The 25685-nt window shown below is 39.3% G+C and overlaps 1 protein-coding gene across 1 annotated transcript in view; it reads left to right on the forward strand.

Moving 5' to 3' along the window:
* LOC139731213 (SWI/SNF-related matrix-associated actin-dependent regulator of chromatin subfamily D member 1-like) overlaps window positions 1-23746 on the forward strand; it is a 167645-nt gene extending 143899 nt beyond the window's left edge. The window contains exons 8-10 of the mRNA XM_071642096.1: window positions 17314-17394; window positions 22021-22143; window positions 23144-23746. Of these exons, the coding sequence (XP_071498197.1) occupies window positions 17314-17394; window positions 22021-22143; window positions 23144-23299 (360 nt within the window). The 3' untranslated portion in view covers window positions 23300-23746. The remainder of the gene's footprint in view (window positions 1-17313; window positions 17395-22020; window positions 22144-23143) is intronic.
* The last annotated feature ends 1939 nt before the right edge of the window (window positions 23747-25685 follow it).

Here is a 25685-nt window from a genome sequence, read left to right on the forward strand (position 1 = left end):
CGTGTTGTCTTGCTACACTGTTGCCTTATTACTGGAACTGTTCCCTCAAGGAAATGCCACTTAGATAGCAAAAAGGAATTGAGCATTTGATGATATGAATGAGATGAAAAATCCAACATTGCATAAGTGCAACCATTTTGCCAGTCTTAGTAGAGATGACCATTACCAAGTGACATCACTGAATGAATAGGCAACAAAAGAACAAAAGTGTTTCATCTTATGAAACGAAACAGATGTTTGACGGGATGGCCCACCTCCATGTCAGCATTTGCAGTCTGGATTGTGCCAAAAAGAAATAAAAATCAGCCCTTCACTCGCTCGCTCTCTCTCTCAAACTTCACTTCTTCCCCTGCCACCTTAACGCGATCGGAATGTGTCGCCTCACGTGGCGTGAATCAAGCCTTGACTCATTTGCCTCGTTCTCCGCCAAGCAGCTCTACTTGTCGAGTCCCTCAACAACAGAAAAAGAAGAGGGACCACCCACGAACTCGCTACCCTGAAAAGTGTGCCACAGACGAAAAAAGCGTGTCATCCGCTCTCTCTCCCCAGTGGGGGCGATTGCTTCAGTTTTGTGTTTTCATGGCTTGTTTGAGGCTTGTTCATTGTTTTCATGTTCTGAGAAAAAGAAATGTAAGATCTGTGGATGAAACATGCTGAGCATTCAGTGTGTAAATAAATTCCAGATTTTTCCCAGTCCTGTTAGAATGATATCTAGTTTGTTGAACAGAAGATTTCAAACCCAAAATGAGCATGTGACAGTAAAGAAAGTGTGAGAGGATATTTTGCATGTGTCGCACTTTGCTTAAGTATGTCAGGAAATGTGGAATGCATGCAGTCTTGAGTCATTGGCCGACAGTCATATTTGCCCGCGGCACATCTCGATACATTGTTTGTGCATGGCACTGCGACGACACCTTCCTTCGAAATAATTTGTCAGATTCGTCATGCCGGCAAGAGAAGCGTGCGTGCGTCCCGTCTGTACGTGACTGCGGGTGTGACGGATGGACCGATATGGTTCAACGGAGAATTTTAATGCCGTTAAACAAAACTTACACTGTTTTCTTGCAGACATCTGTATCCGGCGTGAATGCCAAGTAAAATCAAACAGTTTCGTGAGACGGGAATCAAGTTTTTGTCAGAACCAATTTTTGCTTCGGGCATTGAGCTAATATTAGCATTTAAACACAAGAAAGGAACAATAAAACAAAAAGGAGTAAGCACTGATTTAAGGCGTTAATGTGCTTCCAATTACTGTAAAGCAAGAAATGTTCGCAGCGTGAAATTTTCATGAATTGCAGCCGGCGGCCTTTTTTACTGCGTGAAATTTTCGTGAATTGCAGCCGGCGGCCTTTTTTACTGCGTGAAATTTTCACAATTTGCTACTGGCATTCAATGCATATAGTGTAGACAAGAACTTTCATGTATATTGTAATTTTGTAAATCTTGGCTGTCGTGAAATTTGCAAAATTTAAATGCATGCAAGCATTTCTAGTTTACAGTAAGTCACTCAAATAGAGCTGCATGTCATTTGAGATATCGTACCCTTGGGCGTAATAGTCCTATGTTTTTCCGCACTCTTGCCAATGATTTTTCTCTTCTTTTTTTTCTTTTGGTTCTCTATTTTCAGCAGGTTGCTCTTCTTTCACCAAATCTTTGAAAGAAATAAGTTAAAACTTGGCAAGGCCCAGTAGAGGAGGTCAACACGTATTCACTTTCTCACAAAATTAGAATATTACTGTATATGCCATATACTTAGCAAGTCTAATTTTTGGGGAATCAGGACATTGTTACAACTTCGCAAGTGGTTGATCGTGGCGATGGAGGAGTACAGTTACGAGGGGAGAAATGTATGCATGCACGTTGCATTCATTCCCGGATCAGAGTTAATATATTTTCGTATTGTTAAATTTGTGAATAGCACCCGACTCACTCAATTTTCAAAAATGAAATTGTTTGTGTGTATTTATTTGTATTCAATTGTTCTCGTGGGGTAATTGTTCTGATAGATTGATGTGAGAATCTTGCAGAAAACAGATTATAAGGGAGGATAGAGAATGTCGGGCACCCAAAGCTTCATTTCAGCTCTGAATGGCACGGGGAAATTTCTTGTCCAAAACGATCGTTCAGGTGGGACTTTGACACTTGTTTTCGGAAAATCATTACTCACTTTTGGCAAGATCATGATAAATGCCTCTTGTGGCATGCAAGCTGAGGGGAAAAAAAATATGTGCGTGTGTCAAGTTCTAACCCACTTTTGTCGAGTTTACAGAGTGAAAAGTGTTAGAGACATCTGCAATGTTGTGCCAGGTGCTTACTTTAAAGAGCAGTACAGAAAGTTGATTTGATTTTCTAAACTATGCAAAATTAACTACGAAGAATCTTTAAAAGAATCACATAGTTTCAAATAAAGGAGGCAAAACATAGCACGTATTTGAATGATATTAGATACAGATTTTGTTTTGTTTTTTTTTATTGATGAGTACAGCTCTCTTTCCAGCAGTAGAATTCCTCTACCTTTTATTTTAACAAATATGATTTTATTAGTATTCATGTCTTATCTAAGGTCTGAAGAAGAATTTGTTCCTCCCTCGCAGAATAAAGTGTGTAATACATATTACTGATGAATACCTTTAATCCTAGTTTACCTGAAGCATTAACTCCCCATCAAGCTGGCAGTATTATGAAAAAAAAAAGCATGCCCTCTTTATGATAAACTCAAATCTGTCATTTGAATTGTTTTCCTAGAGCATATTTTTTCCCTTCCCCTCCTTCGATTTAGCATTCCATTTTGACAACTTTGTCACGCACGCTCTGTGACCATGTAAACATAGCAGGTAACAAGGAAAAAGAAAGGAACACCCTTAGAAGGGGACCAAAAATGTCTAAAAGTTTTTTGAACAAATTCCCGACAAGTGATGTTTATTGAGAGCTGAATACATCTTTGTGGTATCAACAAGAAATGATTCTTCCCCCGGAGCACCACTCCTACTGAACCGTTGCGGTGGTGACGAGACGTTTGTCTAAACTTTTCCGAAAGATTAGGTCCCAAGTTTTTTGGGCAAGAGCGGGAATAAGGAGATGCTGACAGGCAAGAATTTAGATGAGTTTTGGTTTTATTGCGGAAACCAAACATATTGCAGAGAAAATATGGACTAGTACTGTCTTTTATACCAACCCTGTATCTCTACCCCTTCTTCTTTACATACTCTAAAATGAGGAATATTCGCGTTTAATTTCACGAATTTTGCAAGCGCCTAGATTCGCGAAACTAAAATGCACACAAAAGTTCTTGTCTACACCATATACATTGAATGTCAGTGGCGATTCGTAAAAATTTCATGCCGCAAAAAAAGGCTGTCGGCTCGAAGTTGCAAAAAATTCTTTCCGCAAATGTATCATGTTTTACAGTACTGTACTCTCTACTTTATTGATTCAGCACTTCTCCCATGTACTAAGTATTTTGTGTTTTCTTCATTACAAATGAAATATTACTTCATAGATAAAAGACATACCTGCACATGTATGTTTCTTGTGCAAAATTTTGCTATGGAATGTCTAATACTTAAAATTTTATTTTATTTTAACCAAAATGTGTTTTTATGCCTTGAAAATATGTGATTTGATAACAATATAGACTGTAATGTACCTTCCCCTAAACTGAGCATAATATGCATTTTTTTTTTTTTTTTTTGGGGGGGGGGTGTGTTTTTTTCATACCGTATCTTATGGTAATCATACCAGTAGTATGGAAACAAGTAAGTTCTGATCAGTCTAGGGGAAGGTGACTTCCATCGTCTTTTGTTAATCAGATTCTTGGTTTGGAAGATATTTGTGGGCTTATCCATGAAAGATTATTATAAAATATCAGTTATGTACAATGTATGTGGATATTCTTTTAGCTACAAAAGTGAGGATAAGGGTATTATAAATAAACACAAGTCAAGATGCATTTGTATTGCATATGTAGGTCCTTAAATTCTCTATAAACCTTCATCATTCTAAAATTCTGTTGACAGTATACATTAACATGTTGCCTTTGAGATTAAAAGAGTTAATGGACTAGTATCCATAAGGCCAAAAGGGTTGAGGTTAATGGAACCTCTTTCTCTGTCATTCTCTCTTCCTTTGCTCTCCTTTTATTTCTCTTTATTTTTCTTTACTTTGCTCTCACCTATCAATACCCAGGCCAACACTTTCTATTTCTCATGTGTAAATTACCTCTGTTGCCAAATATTATCCATCACGGGATGTCACGAACAAATGACTCATGTATAACAAGCGGTGCAAGCACTTCAAATGTGGCAAACCCCCCGGGGGGGACACGCGAAAAAGAAAATGATGCTTTCACAACGCTCATGATGAGGGTCATGGAAAAGGAGGCTGGGTGAGTCTGGAATCATTAGCAGCGAGACCGGCTTGATGGCTAGGGGTCTCCAGCAGGCAGGGCAGGCAGGCAGGGCACAGGACAAGGGGGCATGTTTCAGCTGGCGACAGGCAGAATTAGGCAAAGGTGTCACGTTCGGGTGCCGATCGATGTGTAAGAATCACTGTGTGGCTAGCTAATCGTGTTAGCCTAATTTGTCAATTTTACAAATTTAGCACCTGCGGTGATGAGTGTAGCAGACTTTTACTGACGTTGCCAAAGAATATAGATAGCATGGCATCCTTCCCTTCCGCCGCCCCCCCCCCCCCCCCGCCATATCTTTGTATGACGAGGCCAATGATTGACTGTTTGTGAAAATAACAGTAATAAAAAAATATCAACACCAACTGAGAGAATGAGAACAAAATTCCCATATTATGCAAATAACGAAAACAAAAAGAGATGTGATTAACATGGTTAGCAAAATAATGGTAATAATAAAAAGTGATAATATTAAAAATTAAAGTAATGAGCAGTCACAGATTGACCATGATAATGATAGTAATAGTAGCAGCAGAAGAAATAGTAGTAGTAATAGTAGTGATAGTACACTAGTAGCAGTACTAGAATTAGTAATCTACTAAAAGTACTAGCTGTACTGGTAGCAGCAGTTTATATAGTAATAGTAGCAGTGCCAGTAGTAGACAAAAAGAGGCAACAGCAGTAGTAGTAGAAGTAGCAGTAGCTGTCATTCACAGCTCAACACTAATGCTACCAGCTTGCCCAGGTCAAGCAAAATTTCATGTCAGGCAAATGATTCCACAAAAATGGTTAAATGTACTTGCCCAATTGAGCAAGTAGCATTTTTATGGTAAAATGAAGAGAATCTGAACAACAACAACAAAAAATCTCTCGAAATGAGCCAATTATGTGCAGAATTTTGTAAGCATTGGAAAGTCGTTATCATCCAAAAAGGCGAAGCTACTTTGTAGCATGATTGCTAACAATTCCAAGAAGCAACAAACACACAAGTATGGTGTGGGTAAGGAGCAGAGACAGCATTTGGCTGTTGATGGCCAAGAGCAGCATTAGATACCCAGTGTCTTGATGCCAAAGCCAGCTCAAGAGCTGCTAGCTGAGCTGAGATAACATTGTGTATGATATTGTGCAATAAATTCGCCTGTCATGCTGCCTATAGTGTTTGTTCCACACTCTGCCTTTCTTACATCATGATACCGTTTGTATCTGATGCTGTTAACATTGTAGCATGAAATTAACAGAATGTATTTAATGCTTTGTTCAGTTACCCTGTATACCAAATTCAATTATGTTATGTACTGTACATATTTTCTGGGTGTGGTTTTGAAGCTTGAGTGTAAAACATCTGCTACATGTACATACAAAGTATCTACAATATACAGTTGTATGTGTCATTGTCTTGTATATTCTGTAAAACGAGGAATGTTCCTGTGCATTTTAATTTCACTAATTTCACGTGAGCCAACATTCGCAAATTAAAATGCATGCGAAATGTCTAGCCTACACTATATGCATTGAATGCCAGAGGCACTTCACCAAAAAAAAAAAAAAAAATTCATGCCATGAAAAAGGCTGTCAGCTCCAATTTGCAAAAAAAAAAATTCATGCAGCGAAAGTATCATGTTTTAGAGTATGCCTGACTATGTGCATTGTGCAGTATGCCATCATATTTTAAGACTCAGCGATGATGGCTTGCACAGATTTGCAATAAAAGTTTATAAAGTATGTGAATTCATAATAAATTGCAGCTCTTTCAACCCCAGATTCAAGATGACAAACTTCAAATGCCATACAAAATGCCTAAGTGGTTGAGATTAATGAGAAATTATTGATGATTTTTTTTTTCTTAGATTAAGCTTTTAGACAGCAGGTTTTCTAACAAGCAAGTAAAAATATGAAAAATGAGATATCTGGTAACCCGAAAAGAAAAAATAAGTCAGGTAAAGTTTTGTTGTTTTTTTTTCTTTCAGGATGACTTGTATGTGATTTTATTCATGTATTTAGAAAATAAAATTGAATGAAAAAAAAAGAATGGTCTTCAACTTCAGGTTAAAAGAACAGCACACGCTGAAACAACATAAGCAACAACGAAGTGACTGTGGCGCCCTGCATCGTTTGAAATAGTTTTAAATGACCAAGAATATACTTTAATTGTAGAAGTGACTTTTCGAATGTGGTTTGCTTTATTGTTTCATGGAAGACTTTGTGTCATTGACCTCACGTAAGGATGTTGGACCTGTATAAAATGATATCACCTTCCTGGCTGTGTTTATGTAGTACCTTGTGTGGTGGAAAGGCTTTTGTTTGTTTGTTTACATCACATGCAGGTTTCTAGATAAGTCGTCATTACACCACATCCTTGTAAATCATAGCCGTAAAAATGATATCCAAAAACCCCAAACTTCTCCAAAGAAGTCATTAGCAAGCAGCAGACTAAACAGAAAATAGTGTGCAGCTTCCAAGGAAATTTAAAGAGTGGCTTTTCCCAATATATATTTGTTCTGTCAAAGTAAATCATGTTTCTTGAGTACACTATAAAGTTAGGAAAACTGTTTATGTCGTCACATATGTGGTTTACCAGATATGGTTAGCCAATTTCGTGGAAGTCAGAAGTTTGAAGTCTCTTTGTTTTAGGTTCCATCAGCTTCGTGCCTTGATCATTACTTGAGATCATCGCAGATACTTCATGAGTTCTGACAGGATTGTTGGAGTGATTAGTGTAGTGGCGATTAGTTTGGGGTTAACCGTGGGGCTCTGGTGAGGGAGTCTCCACAGTGAGCTCTTTGTCTTCTTTGATGTTGGTGGTATCCCACCTTGAATGGTCTTTGTCTGACATTAGATTGGTTCTTCAGCTAGATATTCCAGTACAGAAGTTTTGAAAAGCGACAAGATAAAGAAGTAAAAGTCATTCTTTTTATTATGGTTGAAAGGCAGATGGCGCATTCCATCGTGTGGTAATTTATTATGGCGTCTCAAGTATGACAAAGACATAGAAATGACTAAAGAGCCCAAAAATTTGCAAAAGAAACTACAAAAGGTACAAACCGTGGTGTGAGTTTGACAGACAGACTCGAGGATGTAACATTGACAAATAGTCTTGCATTCAGGTTGTAGGCAGCATTATTTTGTTCAGGGTTATATACCCGGTAGACGTGACTGAAATTCAGCAGTGTAATCATGTCCATGTAGGGTAATATTGTGTGATCAGCAGGTAATCCAAGCTGACTGGATGTGAAGGGATGGACTCCAGAGTGAGAGCTACATAAAGTTGTATGAGTTCTGTTTTAAAAGTGTGTGGTAGTGACATTATCTCTCGGCTAAAGGGGGTGGGGTGGTCTTGGTACGAGGCTGCTTGTCAATCGGATGATGCAGCAAAAGTTCTGCCCCAGTGCACTCCCGAGGAGAGAGATTGATGAATCCGCATCACCTCTTGATTCCGGTCGCCAGGTGGAACATGATGACAACCAGATGACACCGGGGGACAATGGGTGTGGATGGCTCCTCCGCTCTTCCCATAAAGAGGGGGGAAACTCCGCGCCCCGTGCCCCACCCGATCCCTAGAGGTTGGGGGGATTTGCCCTCCCGAAAATGCCCAGAAACAACCTGGCCTAGATTTGCTAATCCGGGGGATTATCCCTCCCGGCTCATCAGATCCAGATGGGCAGGGAAAGGAGCGATGAAGAGTCACTCTGTTAGACCGGCGATCCCCGTGTCATCTTTGGAGATCCGCCCTAAGACGTTTCAGATGGGCCAAGGTGGTATGTGTCACAGATAGTTTCTGTGTCTGCCTCATGTGCGTGGCTTGCTCAAAGAGACCTTCACAGCGGATACTCCACATTTTCCTCCAACCTCCATGGAGGATACTTTGGTATGGTAGGAGGAGGAGGATTCCTGACTACGTTTTATGCGCTGATGGCTGTTAGCATCAATGAAAAAATGAAACACCAAATTTAAGCTCACCGTGACAAACATACTTTCAGAGCTCATACGAGATCATATATTCTGCATAGTATCCTCTCATACCACACTTACCAGCATCAATGGGATTTTTGTTTCAATACTGTCCGTTCCTGTCAATGCCATCGCTATGGCAACTGGAGCTGCAATACGAACATCACCACCGACACCAACCTGCATCATTGAAAGACGTGATCAATAGAGCTGTCATTCTGTCATCATACATCTTCATCTTCATCAATCATGTGTGCGACACCTCCATGATAACTTCCTACTCACAGCAGGACTACTTTCTGTAGTTTGTCCATCTTACTGCTTCTAATGATACAATATTTACACTACCACGACTTACAGTAAGCACTTTACAAGATAGACAGAGAAAAAAAAACAGAAAAGAATAAAAAGTCAGACAGACAGACAGACAGACAGACTAAGCCAAGGTCACATGGCATTCCACAACAAAGTTTGCTTGGTTTGTGACAGAAAAACGTCTCAGATGTAAACCGAGGATACTGAAAAATATCCAAACAATTAGATTCAGACTTTGTAGTGGGGGCAAGGAAAAAACAGGAACACTCATCAATTTTGGCAGAAAGGTTGGTTGTGGCAACGTTGAAGATTGAAGATGGGTATAGGGGCAAGATTGAAGATGGGTAGGTCTCTTCCTGGGGGAAGTGATTTACGGGTATGGACACGTCGGCGCAATGGTGTTGTGACAGGCTGTATATTACGCTTGAAATCCCTGTCAAGCTCTGTGAGTCTCACATGTGGTTCACATGCCGGCGACTTCATGGGAGAAAGATGTCTAAATCAACGACCCCAAACGGGAACTTTTCCAGCTAGCTTTCTTCCCTGGCCCAACCCCTTTTTACTCCATTCTTCATCTTCGAGGCAAAGTGGAAAGAGAAGAAAACAGAAGCTCAGAGAAAAAATTTCATGCGTTTACTTTCTCCAGCTTGGAATCTAAAACTGCCATGGAGACCACCTCGCTGGTATTACCATCAAACTGCCATTATTTCATCTGACTGTTCTATTGATGCCATCCACACGATTTATTTTCAACTTCGAATCGGGAGGGTTCTCAATGATACCATCACTCCCACTGACAAAATAACGGGATGTTGATCGCGATCCAGTTACCGAGATTTTTAGATTTTTTTTTTTTTTGCACTCATTGAGATGGACAAAAATATCCCTGTCATGATAAATTGACCAAACTGTGCTTGCACAAAATCTGCTGAAGTGAAGACCCTTGCCCTTGTGTTCATGCGCTGTTGTGATGTATGTTTTCAGTGATGAAATAAAAGATCTCGAGATCATTTGCCCCAGCATTCACACACTTGAAGAAGTACAAATTATCATGCTTTTTCTCAAACTATCACAATAACTCCAAAATCAATGCAAGATTTCTTGGGATTTTGATCACAATGCTGATCACTCGATTTAGGGGGATTTTTATGTCCACGCAGGCAAGAATTTGCACTGCATTGCAAATGTTGAGATTCGTATCCCACTAATTCATGTCAGTCTGAATCCTGCAGATGAATAGAGTATGTGAAGATGACATCATTGCATCTCTAAACTGTTCTGAAGTTTCTCAAGTTTTTGCTCCTTTCAAACCCAGTTGAGATAGCATCGTCATGGAAGGAGTCAGAGCTGCTAAGACTCCTTCATTCTGCAGGGGCCTCTTTGATTCTTTTCTTCTCCTCCAGAATTAAAATGAATAAATGAATAAATAAATGAAAAAAAAATATATATACAACAGTGTTCAGGATTTGGCTATTAACCCAACAGCTTTTTTGAAGTTCTCTGATTTTGAATTGAGAATATTTGCATCCTTTTTAAAGTTGTGAAATTAATGAGAAAAGTGACTGATCACAGATGCTATTGGCATGGGCAGAGCTGCATCTATCATAGCTATCAAATGTATTTGTAAAGTATGCAAAATACCCCATTTTTGGTCGTCCTCGAGTGGGAAAATGTAGGGTATTCAATATCACTGTTGGAAACGAATCAAAATTCCCCACTCAAGGCACTCTAATCATTGATGTAGTCTGATCGTGTGTGGGCAATGTGGGTCATGAGAGCAGGTAGATAGTTTCAGGACATCTCATCCCGTTTCAGTTGAGTGATGAGGCTATCACGAAGGTTGCAAGCCACCGCTACTCTCGACAGGTGAGGGGGAGATTCCATCTCGACAGGAAAAACCTGTGAAGATTTCTTTTGGTATCTTGCCCCTGAGAAAGACATGGAAACAGTAAATAGGCCTACCACTGTGACCATGTATTATGATTCTCATGAAAGATTGCATTATCTCATTAGAGGTGAGTGGTTCCCGTGGTCTTAATACCCCATTCATACACAATGTTGGGCCCAGGAGCGCTCCTGAAGCACTTTGACTTACCAGGTATATACCCCTCTGAGGGTGCATTTATACTCAATTTGTGAAGGCAGAAGCTTTTTGAAATTCCGATCCAGAATGACTGCAGTACTGTTTATGCTCAGTATTTTCAAGCTCGAGAAAGAGCAGATTTCGCAACATGCATTGAATGTTGATGAGGATGGTGTGGGAAAACGCGAAAATTCACTGTTCATTAATGGTTTTAATCAAGGACAAAATTTCGAATGAATATTTTCACCGAATCGTAATGACAGCACAATGTAATGTCTATGGAAGTTTCTAAAAAGCTTCGTAGACTTTTTCTACAACACAGTGTTCAATACAACTCGGTTTGCGTGCATTGCGGTCAATGCAAAAACAGCGGTCGATCCTAATAACAAGCGATACTGCGGGGAGCTGAAACGAGGCCACGCAAGTTAGTCGGCGATATTTTTTTAAATAAACATTAGGCGGTCGATGAGTAGTAGGTCCAACCATACATGATTTTTCGTTAAGCCTTCCCAAGTAACATGATTAGAGAAAATCACAAATCGAAAATGCACTTTTTTGTGCGTGTGGAATGACCTTTTTGAAATGGCACTTATATCATAGTGCCTCAGGATGCAACCGTAACTTCCACTAATCACGTTTCAAATGCTGACAATGGCCAAAAATCTTACTGTAAAACATGATATATTGGCGGCATGAATTTTTCACGAATTGGAACCGACAGCCTTTTTCGTGGCATGAAATTTTCGCGAAGTGCCTCTGGCATTCAATGCATATAGTGTAAACAAGGATTTTCGCGTGCATTTTAATTTCGCGAATCTTGGCGCTCGCGAAATTTGCGAAATTAAAGTACACGCGAAAATTCCTCGTTTTACAGTAATCATGAACACACCTTGAGTTTCCTAGTGCAGAGAATCACCACTCACTGTGACCACTATGCCAAGTGACTCTAGAGGGACATAAGTGTCATAGTGACCTTCTGCTGTGCAGGAACTTCTAATATACAGTATAAACTGTTGTACAGCACACTCCACATACCACTTGTAGCACACTCTAAACGTTGGTGACCACTTATACAGAGTTTATAGAGTGCTTCAGGAGTGCTCCTGCAGCTAGCCTTGAGAGAGGCATACATGTAGCTTTAGAGCACTCCAGGGCCAGATTGTCTGTTCATTCAGAGTTTAGAGGGCTTCAGGAGAGTTCCTGGAGCGGCTCTAAATGCCCAGTATGAATGGGGTACAAATGACCTCATTTTCTGAGGACCACATCACACCAAATGCATGAGGTCAGAGGTCAAATGTAATATGCATCATGCAGGACTTTGGGGGATGATCCCTCTGCAATGCCTTCTGGCAAGGATGCCTTACTAGCCCCCTGTTCAGACGCAAACAAGTTTATACCAAAACTCATCAAAAGAAATGATGTATAAAGAATCATCGCATAGCCAACAGACCGTTCAGATGTTAATCTCGACCATTCTGGAAAACGTTGTATACCGGTAGATGTGCAGTTTCCCACTGCGCATGCTGTTATAGTAATGAGTGACAGCTATGGGGTTACCTTTCATGCATGCTCCCATTAATCCCTGCTCAGTTATACCATTCTATGGTCGCCATACGTTCAGACGCACAATGGACATTATGGAATGCTGATTCACGTTTTCAAGCTCTAGTTCGAAACGATGCTCTGACCCTCGTTTCATTATATGTTGTTTCGTTAGCCAGCATTCAGATGTATAGCTATACCATTTTGGTATAGCTATACTATTCTAGTTTAATTTTTTTGCGTCTGAACACCCTGTAGGAGGACCAGAGTTAGCCAGAGGTTCTGTAGTAGCCCTCGTCTGCAAAGCCTCATGGGAAGGTTGGTCAGCACTGGAGATGAGGTCTTTCAAAACAAAGTTCAAGGTGTGTCAGAGGAGAGTGCAATGTTTCAAGGAGATGTTTTCATATGAGAAAGTAGGTAGGATGCTGGGGGGGGGGGTGTTTCACAAAGAATTTAGGTCAAACTTAAAAGTTAAGATCAACTTAAAATTATGGTATGCCATTGGTTTCCTTCTTAGTTTTATGTAATGTTTTCCGAATCCACTTCAAATTTTTATCAAAATTTACAGAAAAAAAAATTTTGTCCCTTACTTTATTTTGGTAATTAATGCCTGTATATGAAAGTTAGAATGTTATTGAAATCACACACACCTACCATATTTTTAAGTTGATCTTAGATTTAAGTTCGACTTATATTCTTTGTGAAACATCCCCCAGGAATAATGCATGTAGAATTTATAATGCATTAAGGCTTGTTGAGCTTCAAAGAATATAAAGCGGGGTGGACTTCTCAGGACATTTTTTCGTTGGTTGGTTTGTTCGTTTCTCATCACTATGCCAGTATGAGCCAATATGAGATTGCCAAAAGTTTGACACAAATTTGGTGAAAATGCGGCTGATAGAATAAGAGCCTTGCTATCTTCGGTTTGTGGTGCTGAAAAAGTTGTGTAGTTGATAGAAAAAGCTGTGTAATTGATAGTTTGTTGTTGCCATAATGTTTGGCCGTGTGCCTATCAAATGAGGCCTTGAGACATTTCCTGGGCTATTCAGCAATTCATTTGTGTATTTGTGTCCCTGAGAAATGTTGCACATATGTTCACTCTTATCATTGAAGTCTGCCTGTTGATGAGGTGCATGTGATGTATGGAAATCTGTAGGGCAGAAGTGTATCATTATGAAATTGTGTCGTACATGTATGTTGTGTTTGTTTGTTTTTTAACCTTGATGAGAAGGTTTGTGGTCAATGTTTTTGTAATGCAACACTTTTTATCTTTTTTTGTCAAAGTTTCAAAGATACCTTTGGTTCTTATTCTTTTTTCTGTTTTGCACTTTAATGTGCTTCAGGCAACATTGCAGAGGTTGCAAATACATGAAAACACATGAAAGCTCCGATAAGATGGAGTCTTAAGTTGAAACAGAGAGGATATTAAATGATGCTCCCAGCTCAGCCATTGCGAAGGAGAGGGGGAAGCACGACTCCCACACAAGGACCTGTCAAATTGGTTACAGTTTGTTATTCCAAAGGTATGTTAATCCATACATGAAATAAGGTTCCTTAATGCGAATATGAAATAAGGTTCTGTAATCTGAAAATGAAATAAGGTTTGTTAATCCAAAAATGAAATAAGGTTTGCTGTTCCGAGCGATCGATAATCCAAAAATGAAATGAAGTTATTATTCTGCACGTTCATTAATCCAAAAATGAAGTAAGGTTTGTCTACCTTTAAGGTTCCTTATTATTAAATCAGAAAATGAGAAAGGGTTCATTATTCCAAAGGTTTGTTAGTATGCACCATCTTTAGGTTTTCAGATTAGCAAACTGTATTTCATATTTGGATTAATGAACCTCTACTATGCATACAGAATTTGCGTGTTTCAGAATAATGAATTGTGGATTAAAGAACCTTATCTCATTTTCAGATTAACAAACCTTGGAATAATGAGCATCACCCATCAAAATGCGGTACAGGGTCAGAAATTTTGCTCTCCTCTTATCCGTTCCTGTGATTGTTTGTTTGTTTGATATTTTCAGTCAATTTTTCACTGGCTAATAAAGCCCTGGCTGCAGCATCCACTGCACAAAACAAAATATCATGTAGAATCACGATTTAGACTCTTGAAACTTTCATGATGAATCCAATAGTTTTCAAAAAACCTGCAAATGTTTGACGTAAATTATGTGAACTGTGACACCTCAAGCTTTTGTCTCACACAGTGCTCAAAAATACTTAAGATACAAACTGATATTTTTCTTGTTATCCGCAGCCTAGATGATAAAATTATCCTGTGTAGGTACACAAGCTGTCATGTGACAGACACGCTTTACTCCAAAGTGGCAGAAGAAGTTAGAGATGAACAAACTCTCACAAACTTTGCAGATTTTAGTCTAACAAGAGAGAAAAAATATTAATTTATGGAGGACAACCATCCATGTTGCTTCATTGTCATACTGAGCAAAGTGGCGCTGCAAGCACGTTTTCTTCACCACACTCAAAAATCCATGTGAGATCCACGTGTTCGGCAACAAGTGCTCAGTTGTGCCAGAAGATGATTTACCAGTCGTCTGATGTGAGCATCGCAACAATTCAGTCCTCGACTTTCTGTTTATTTTCCTGAGGACTGGAGTGGACTGGAGCAATATTTTAATTCTGGGCCACTTTAGCGATGAGTCTTGAATGGCAATGATTGTGAAACTGCCTCGTGAACAGGGCTAGGATCGGGAGAAGTGGTTATGATCCCCTCCCCCTCCACTGACCTACTTTTGATGTTTCTGACTTAATAGTCTTTTAGTCTTTCTGGAGGTGTGGAATAGGTTTTTTTTTTTTGTTGTTGGATTTGAAAGGGGTGACAAATTCAATTGCAGATACAAGCATTTTTATTGCTTTTTAATTAAAGCATTTGATAAAACACTGAGAACATTTGCATACACAGCACCAGTTTCTTATGACATAATTTGGCTAAAGAGGCTCCTATATCTTCTGTCCATCAGGGCTGATTCATTTCTTGGTGTAACAGTCATTTTTCATTAAAAAAACTTACCCCATGATGACAAGCACATCAATCTGTCAACTTGTCCACATACTTGACCAAGGTGTATTCTGCCTGTCCAGACTTGACCATTGCAGTGGTCTGCATTTGTCCATTCCACAGACTTTTGTGAATCATCACCAGTAAGTTACAAAACTGGACAGAGTGTCTTGTGATGGAGGTTCCCACCTCCCTGGTTAAACTGAGTCATCCTGCCCAACCAGTACCTGACTCTCACCATAGACTCCGTACTCGCAAAAAAAAAAAAAGTAATAATGATGATAATTAAACGAATTTTAAAAAATCTTCAAATTGCTTGATTGATATGCGTATGAGGATGTGGTTTTCTAAAAAATTTTCTGTGGCAGAATCACGAGCCTAAAACTGTTTGAGCATTTGTATGTTGCGATGATGTAGTGAATGTATTGTCAATTTATATAAACATTCATTGTGTTGCTAGGACTGTATAGTACGAATATGTCGTTGTCACCATTCTTGTTAGGTGATCTGTGAAAGCTCACGGATCACCTTCTGTTTCTGTACAAATTCTTTGGTTTTATCATTTTCCTTTCTTTCTTTCTGCCCAGATTTTGTGTCTCCTGTTTCTCTAAAATTTCAAGCTGTGATCTCTCGAAACTTTTGTCACCATGTCTGAAGATCTTAAAGGACAAGTCCACCTTCATATGTACATAGGGATGGAGAGAATGCAGCAATATTAGTGGAACAAATCAGTGAAAGTTTGAGGAAAATCGCATAATCCGTTCAAAAGTTATGAATTTTGTAAGTATCTGCGCAGTCACTGCTGGATGAGAAGACTACTACAGTGTATGGTGTCACATGCTAACAACGATATAAGGAAAATAAAAAGAGAGTTTCACAAAACTGTACTTTTTTTATAAAGTGCACATTTCTTCGACTTATTACTGACGTATGTTAAGGGTAATATCATTCCCCCGCCTTCTGAAAGAGAGAAGTCGAGTGTTCTTTTGTTTACGCCAGAAAAATTGAAATATATTGAATTTTCTTTACTCTTTCTTTATATCTTTGTACACATGTGACATCACAAGCTATAGTAGTCTTTTCATCCAGCCGTGACTGAGTAGAAACTTCAAAAATTCATGACTTTTGAACGGATTGTCCGATTTTCCTCAAACTCTCACTGATGTGCTCTACTAATATTGCTGTATTCACTAAACCCACATGTCTGTGAAGGTGAACTTGTCCTTTAAGATGCTGTAGCATTTTTTTCCACATGATCACTTAACCTTTGACATCTCTATGACACTATTTTCTCACATCACATTATTGTCTCTACCTCCATTTCTAAATCTCATTTTGCTATGAAATTTTAATAGCAGATGCATATTTCATGTGGTGATCTATTTACACAACACTGTAATGTCTGCTGATTGGCACATGTGTGCATCATATGCGTGCATCAAAATTTGAAATGCTCCAATCGAGCTCAAAATTTTGTATACATTTCAGACCATTTTGAGCCTTTTGATTTTTTTAGTAATTATCATTGTCATGAATATGACAATATGATGATTATTCGTTCATTTTAAGAAGTTTGTCTTACCTCTCTTTGATGGCCATAATCCTAAACCAAACCCTGAAAAGAAAGGAAATCATTAGGAATGTACTGCAAAGTGAAACTGTTCATGATTGCAAACCACAGATGTAATGGAAATGTCTCTACTGTAAAACAAGAAATGTTTACATGAATTTTGCACAAATTTTGCGAGCGGCAAGATTCTCAAAACTGAAATGCCTGCCAAAGTTCTTATCTACACTGTATGCAGTGAATGCCGATGACAACTCGTGAAAATTTCATTGTGCGAAAAAGGCCGTCGGCTCCAAATCGCAGGTATTTCATGCCATGAACAGACATGTATCTTGTTTGTAGTACTTGTACTAACATTTTGTGTGACTGAGAGAAAAAAGAAGGTGCTAGGAATGACTGAACGAGTGAATGAATTCTCTTTCCACAGGATGACACGCTGAAGGAACAGATGAAATCCTTCCTTCTCTCCATGGCCAGTCAGCAAGAGATAGCCGGCCTGGACAACAAGGTGAGAGGCCATCTTTGTTTCTTGGGTCAAGAGGTCACAAGGTTCAAAACGGTTCACACCATATATTTGGCAAACTTGTCTAACTTTTAGCGCGAACCGGGACTTCCTGACAATTTTGTGAGCGGTTGAATTTGTGATCAAGGAGTATAGCAGTAGATGAAGAAGTCATGTGTATGTCAAATTCATGTTTAGGATCATACACTGTAATTCATAGTTTATGAATGAGAGTCTTTCACCCACTTTGTATTATTATTTTTTTATTCATTTATTCCGTCGTAGAAGTAGAAGAATACGGGCAATATATCACACAAAGGAGCAGAAATCAATTGAATTGAATTGAATTGAATTGAATTCATTTATTTTCATTCCTTTTTTTCAATGAATACATTATACAATTAATTTTCCAATGAATACATAACTACAAATTGCTAAATTGGACAGGGTCCATGAAGTAGTATGTTTCTTTCAATCATAATTTATAAGAATGTATTACATTTTGTTTAATTGGCACTCTATCTTGCATGTTCCTCTTTGTATCTTAATTCACCGATATCTTTCTCCGAATGACCTCACAACAAGCCATTCACTTAGCCTGTTCCCACTGAAACAGTCCAATGCTCAGAATCCAGTTTGTGTACATACGTACATCATTGCTATGTAGGGCAAGCCATGGAGGTAAGATTTGTGGTTGTCAGAAACTCTCATAGTTCCATGCAGTGGAATGCGTAATGCATGGAAACCGGTTCGTCTGTTGAGATGATGTCAGAGTAGGGTCTGCATGTTGGGAGACTACCCCACAACAGTCCCCAAACCCCAGCCCTGCCCGATGGGCTGCGCGCCCCTTATACCAGTGGGGAGAAGTAATAGGGAGTGACATGGAGGATTAGGATGCACTGGAAGCTGGTGAAGGGGGAAGGGGGGAAGAGGGAGTTGGATTACTCCTCCTGGTGTTTCATTCTAGGAAAACTCGCTTACCCTTCGGAGTTCGACTGACTGTGTGCTCTTCCAGAGTTTGACCCAGCTTATTGTTGACCCCGTGACCTTGGGATGAGATACTTGGCTTGTCAACACACCCCTGATGCAATCAAACGTTGACTCTTCTTCCCTTGATGAAGCTTTAATTGATAGTTTCTAGATGGCAGCTTTTATGATGTCACGTCCTAGGAACTTTTAACTCATTAGGGACAGACCGATTTTGCTACAACACGCATTTCCCATAGAACCCCTGCCCAAGTATACTCGGAATTTGACCTCATTGGGTTAAAAGGGGGTAAAGTGAGTCTTAAGTTCTAATCTGTATCAAGAAGATGAAGTGTGGAAAGAAGACATACTTCTTATGCAGACAATGGAGATACAGTCTAGACAGTCCTATTATTGTCATATTCAAAAACAAAAATGAAAAAAAAAGCCATTCCCAATAATCTTGTCCAGGCATCTGAGTCAGTAACTCACATCTTTTCCTGCTGTGTAAAGTGACTAAGACCACATGACCTACCTAATTCCACCCTTTCCCAAATTATAACTGCCACCACTAATCTTACTACCAACATCCCTTGTCATCACTCTCACCTCTACCAACATTGATTAACTCATACACCACCATAGAACCCCTCCATCACCACTACCACTCTCTATACCACCACCCCAACTCTCATCACCTCCACTACCATCATCCCCACCCCATCACCACCATCCCCACCCCATCACCACCACAACTCTCATAGCCACTACCAAACTATCCCTTCCCACCATCACCACCACCTACATCACCACCATCACCACGTAACTGTCCCCATTATCCCCTCCCATTTCCACCACTACCACTTCTCAGCACAACCATATCTTAAACACTGCTCCCTCCCATTTCCACCATCACCGTGGCTCATCAGCACCATAAGCACTGTCCTTTCCCATTTCTACTAGCACCACCACTGCCCATCACCCCCAGCATCCCCTCCCCATGGCAACCACCAACATCACCACCACCACCATCACCTCAGCCACCACCTCTCTCATACTACCACTGCTTTCATTACCACCATTCCAACCCATCACCACCACAGCTCTCATAACCCCCACCAATCTATCCCCTCCCATTACCACCAACTCCATCCCCTATCATCATCACCAACACCGTCTCTCTCATCGCCACCACATACCACCTTCATCACCACTATCAACACTGTTCCTTCCCATCTCCATCACTACCAGTACTCATTACCATCTACATCCCATCCCCATGGTAACCGACCCTATCATCACCACTAACATCTTCTCAACATTGCCACCACATCTCTCATCACTACTGTTACCACTCTTACCGCTACCATCCCCACTGCCACCACTTTATTTCTACCCCCTCCCCCCACTCCCAATTTCCCCTCCCCATCACCACTAACACCAACACCATGGTCTGTTTGGATGTGGTATTGCAAGTTTGCCGCCTTCACCAAAGTGCTGCCCCCTTGCATCCGGCTTGACCTTAGCTTACCACAGTAGTCTTTCTCGAGACCATAGACCATCACCTTCTCAACATTTGAATTTCGGTTGACAAAGTTGTTACCTCCTGCCAAAGAATATTCTCACCATCATAGAAAATAAATGAACAAATTGTGGATGGATTTTCCTTGCTCAAAATTTTCGCAAACTGAGTTGGTATCATAGATTATGAATATGGCAAATTCCAATGCCAGTAAACTTCTTCGATTATAGTATGGTATATATGCAAACTGATATCATATTACCTGCAGGTATTAACAGAGAGCTGTAGATTCTTGACAAATTTGTATTTTTAAGAGCTTATTCATTAAGCTTACGCTGGGTATTTCAATTATACCAAGAAATGTTAAATATGAGATTGGGATTCTTACATCTGAATCGAGAGATTGCAACATTTGAGACTCAAAAGTGTTCTATTGCACGTCATGGTTTGCTTTATAGACTCAGGCACTCTAGCATGTGGTGTGGTGTGGATAATGAGTGATGCACAAATCTATCCAGTGGCAGTGTGTGCGTGTGTGTGTGTGTGTGTGTGTGACAGATTTGGGCAACAGAGGGCGCTCATCCACTCTTGATATCAGCACTTGTGGCTTGCTGCTCCACAACATTACATGACATCACTATGTGTCAAATTTCAAGGTCCACTGCATACCGCAGCAAGAGATGAAAATACTCCTTTGATGATCAGTTTATTATTTCCATAAATATCTAAACTTGTGGTTTTACTGTACCTGGTTGCTGGCAGGTAAAGAGTTCACCATGTGAAGTACTTGTCACAGTATGGCTGCCAATTAAATGTGATGATAAAGACCTTCATGTTAGCTTACTCTAAATTAGCTACAGGCTGTTTGGATTTGTCACTGTGGTTTGTAGATCAGGTAATGCATTGTTTAAAGGACTCCAAACCCCCATGACGGAAGTTCATACCTCCTCCAACTAAAATGTACAGGAGCTACAAACATAGAAATTCCTTGGTAACTGGTCAGCATTATGGCAGCAAAGTCACTCGCACTCTAGGACTATGCAAATGTAAAGAAATCTACAAGTAACACAAATTTTATCCCCCTACAATATTCCGTAATATTTGTTATAATCACATGTAAAAACAAGTGCAGCCTATCCTGACTAGATGCAAACATGTGGCATGGTACCTGTGTGTATAATTCAAGCGCACATTCAGTGCACATGCAAAAATAACAAGCAAAAGTAATTCCCACTAGTTTCATGTCGTGCAAAATGACCCAAACTTTCCACTTGTATAATATCTGATTGCTAACCACACTGATAATGGAGCTTTCTCCCAAAGCTTTGATGGGATTCTCTTCAAATGGTATTATGAGATGAGATTCCTGATAGTGACTCTGGAACAGTTGGAAACACATGAGGTACAACTATTTGAAAGTAATGGACAGTGGATAATTTTACCTTTACCCAACCAAGTCATGTGCATTATTTGTTTTATAAAATGGTGACATGATTTCAATTCCATGGCGCCTGTCTTCGCATGATTCCCAGGCCTGCGACAGCTCCAAGCTAACTAAACCACACACACAAATAATTGCAATGCCTTTGTACAACAGGCAATGCTACTGACCACAGATGAGCAGTCGTGAACACTAGTCATTAGTATCCTTATGACAACTGTTAAATAGTAAATTTGGGCCTTTAGGCAAAATAAAAGTTTAGTCATGTGATAGCTCTCGGCCAATCATTTGATAAGGATCCACATCACCATTTTACATATTCTTCTATACCTCTCTTCAACTTTATCTATCTATCTACCTATATCTATCTATCTATTCATCTCTCTATCTACCTACCTACCTACCTATCTATCTATCTATCTATCTATCTATCTATCTATCTATCTATCTATCTATCTATCTATCTATCCATGTATCTATATCTATTTATCTATCTATCTATTTGTCTATCTATCTATCTATCTATCTATCTATCTATCTATCTATCTATCTATCAATCTATCTATCTATCTCTATCTATCTATCTATCTATCTATCCATCTGTCCATCTGTCTGTCTGTCTGTCCATCTATCTATCAATCTATCCTTCTATCTATCTATCTATTTGTCTATAATCTATCTATCTATCTGCCCCATCCCATAGATTCATGAGACAGTTGAGACCATCAACCAGCTCAAAGTGCAAAGGGAGTTCATGCTGGGCTTTGCTAGAGACCCTCAGCAGTTCATTAGTGAGTGGCTGGTCTCTCAGGTCAGAGATCTTAAGGTGAGTGAGACTAGTTTGTCTGTCTGTCTGTTTCTTTATTTATCTGTCTACTTGTTTATTTGTCTAGTTGTTTGTCAGCTTGTATAAATGTCTCCTTGTTGGTCAGTTTGAATAATTGTCTACTTGTTTGTTTGTTTGTTTGTTTTCTTGTTTGTCATTTGTATATTTGTCTGCTTGTTTGTTAGTTTGTTTGTCTGACTGCTTGTTTGTTGAGTTGTTTGTTTGTCTACTATTTTTGGTAGATGTTATGTGTTTTTGGACTGTAGTGTATTTAAAGGTAGGGAAAAAGGTATCTACATGTATATACTACCATGTAGAAGGTTTCTCCAGAAATGACAAAAAAGATTTTAACAATGACAAACAGTTGCAGCAAAGTAAGGTTTCACTTACGTAGAAGCCAGCTGTGATATATTTAAAATGTACTTTGAGAAATGTGACAAGTCCGCCTGTATATACGTATGTAGGGATGTGATCAAGTTTATATCCTAAATCAGTGTTAAAGTGAATCTTTCTTCTTCTTTTTTTCAAATGAAAATCCAAATCAATGCTATTCTGACCTTAAAGGTCCTGTTTACCTTTGGGAACAGTGATTTAAAAAAAAATGTTCAAGATATCACATTTGATGCATATGTGTAGATCAGCTGTATCACAAAACATCCTACCATATAAAATTTTCGCAATAAAGCCTAAAATATAAGGAGATTTCACTGCTTTTCTCAATAAACCATAACTGTAGACGGTTAAGCCCGCAAACATTTTTATTGTAAAGTTATTGTTCACATTTTTTATATTGAACAATACTTAACATTGATTATAATGATTCAAAATTTTACATATGTTGTTTGTATCCCTAACTCACATTTTAGAAGTATTTTGAAGCACTTCTGCTGGGTTTTTGTTTCATCTGCAAATGGTAAATTATGGCTTTAACCATTCAACAATTTATCCATCCTTCTTTTCATCCATCCATCCATCCTTCCATCCATCCATCCATCCACAGTGTATGACGGAGGTAGTGTCCAATCCAGAGGAGGAGCGTAGAGTGGACTTTTACTACCAGCCGTGGGCTCAGGAGGCAGTGCGGCGCTACTTCTTCAGCAAGGTGCAGCAGCGCCGGGCCGAGCTGGAACAGGCCCTGGGTATACGTAATACATAGCGCCCTCTGTCGTCTCCGCACCGACCAGTCTCTGACACCCTCAGTATTTTTAACTCATTGTAGCGCCCTCTACAGTCTATTCTTGTCGCATCACAAGAGATGGAAGCGCAGGTTGTAATTTATGTAGATTGAAATGATAGCAACTTCAAGTGAATCAGATAGCTTGATAACTGGAGGTGTATTTCAGTCAGTTGAATTTAGAATGGTTAAGATAATAGGAGAAGGGCACCTTTGTCATGCAAGAACATCGGATTGTACATATGTTGGCAATGTGTGAATATAGATGGGTTCTCTGTTTTTGCTTGTAAGCATGGTGAAGGTTTTTATGGGGTAATCTGAGGATTAGAGGGCTAGGGGGAAAACCTAGAAAGGAACAGCTACCATTCAAAAATCTGTGTATTCTCACTAATCATTTTCAATTAAGAGATGACCCTGTCCTCTCATTGAATAAGGGACATCATATGATATGTGTAGGACTGTGGATGGACTTCATTTACGCTTTCAACTGCAAGTCTCTGCCAGTGGTATTTAATTCTGATGTTACTCTCAACCCTGCACCTTGACTCATCTCATACTGGTACTACTAGTCACCACTGTAAGGGTGTTAGTATGTTTCACTGTGTCCTTGATAGAGGATGTTGTGCCAGAATATAAACTGATTTTAAGAATAGTAACTTCAGCAAGCAAAATTAATCTAACGTAAACCCAATATGACTCAATCAAAGAAGATAACAGTTGTGTGTTAAAGAGCTGCAAGAGCTTGTTATCTGTGATGCCTTGGTGCATCCATATTGGCTTTTGCTGCTATGCATTTATCCTCCCATGGTAGATTGAGAAAGGAGGGTTGTTAAAAAACAACAACTTTGTACCTAACCATTACTCCCAGTAGGGATTACTTCTTTAAAATACCTCTTGACTGCTTGTGCAGTGTAGATGCACTTACCTTTGTAATAGTGACAGAGCTAACCCATGCTAAGGATCATACTAATGGTAATCTACCCATGTACAAAAGACAGGTACAGACACTAAATTATGGACTCACAGAGACTCCAACTCTCCCGTTTTCGACGGGAGATCTCCCGCCGAAAGCCCATTTTTACAAAATCTCCCGTTCTCCCGTTTGAGATTTGATTTCTCCCGCCCTGGCTTTGTGTCTCCCGGTGGAAAGGATTTCTTACTTATTGCTATCTTATGTTGAAAAAATAAGCCTTAGATAGCACCAGAGAACATCTAGAACCCTAGGAACTTCGCACACATCAACTTGGAGTCTCCTGTTTGCTAGGGGTTTCGGGCGGGAGAATCTCCAGATCAGAAGGTGCTGGGGGTTGGAGTCTCTGGATTCAGTCATGGGTACTACAATAAAACCTGTCTATAGCAGCGACCCAAGGGAGACAAAATGGGTGGCCACTATAGACAGGGTCTTTAACATTGCTCTTCTCAGGGGGGAATCTTTTCAGTGGTCATATACGGCAGGTGGCCTCCAAGGCAGATTGAAGTGTGTATCATTTGTATAATACAAAAAAGGCGTTCACACAGGGTTTTGGGGTTTTTTTTTTCCATTTGTATAATACGATAGTCATTCAAACATTTTTTTTTTTTTATTAGAAGTATTAGTAAATAAATAGGGCATTCCAATGTGATGGTGGTGTAGTAAGGCTTAATGGCATTTGACTGGATGCAGCATTCTTTTGATTTATATTTTCTTGATCTTTGCCTTTTGATGGTCATTTTGTTTTTTTCAAAGGGAAGGGGAGGATTGGATTGTAAATGATTTGATTACCATGTGATGTTATTTCTCACTCTGCAAGGAGAAAGGATGAAAGAGATTTCAAGCTTAGTTTGATATAAGATGATCTTTACTAGACCAAAGCATCCGCCTTAGTTTGACTCTGTACATAATGTGTAGCATCGTGTAAGGTAGCTGTAATCTTGTCGACTCATTTCGAATGTTGTGAAAATTATTTGTATGCCGTATGTAAGATTCAGTGCTGTATGTTAGATAAAATGATTTGTTTTGGTATGGTTATTGTTTTGGTAAAACTATTCATGTCAATTTTGTTAATCTCAAGTACAAAGTAATCAGTGCAGGCGAGTTATTCTAGTGAGGTGCTGTGTAAATAAGCTGAAATAGAAATAGCTGCATTTTCAGCTCATTTGCGAGGGAACATACTCACTAATGAGAGTAGCTATGATGCCTTGTATTTATTGTGTCTCACTATTTTGTAAGTACGTGTATTGAAAAGAACTTTCATGGATGTGACCTTATAGAAAGGCACCTGAGCTTATGAGAAAGATGTGATAATTTCTCATACATACTTTGTAAAATGTGTTTTGTTTCAAGTTAATGAAAAATTGATGTTTAAATGATTGCTCAGAATTAAGTTTG

The sequence above is a fragment of the Diadema antillarum genome, unplaced genomic scaffold (assembly GCF_040938485.1).
Source record: "Diadema antillarum isolate AM-2024a unplaced genomic scaffold, OU_Dant_1.0 seq00000367_RagTag, whole genome shotgun sequence".
NCBI classification, from domain to species: Eukaryota; Metazoa; Echinodermata; class Echinoidea; order Diadematoida; family Diadematidae; genus Diadema; species Diadema antillarum.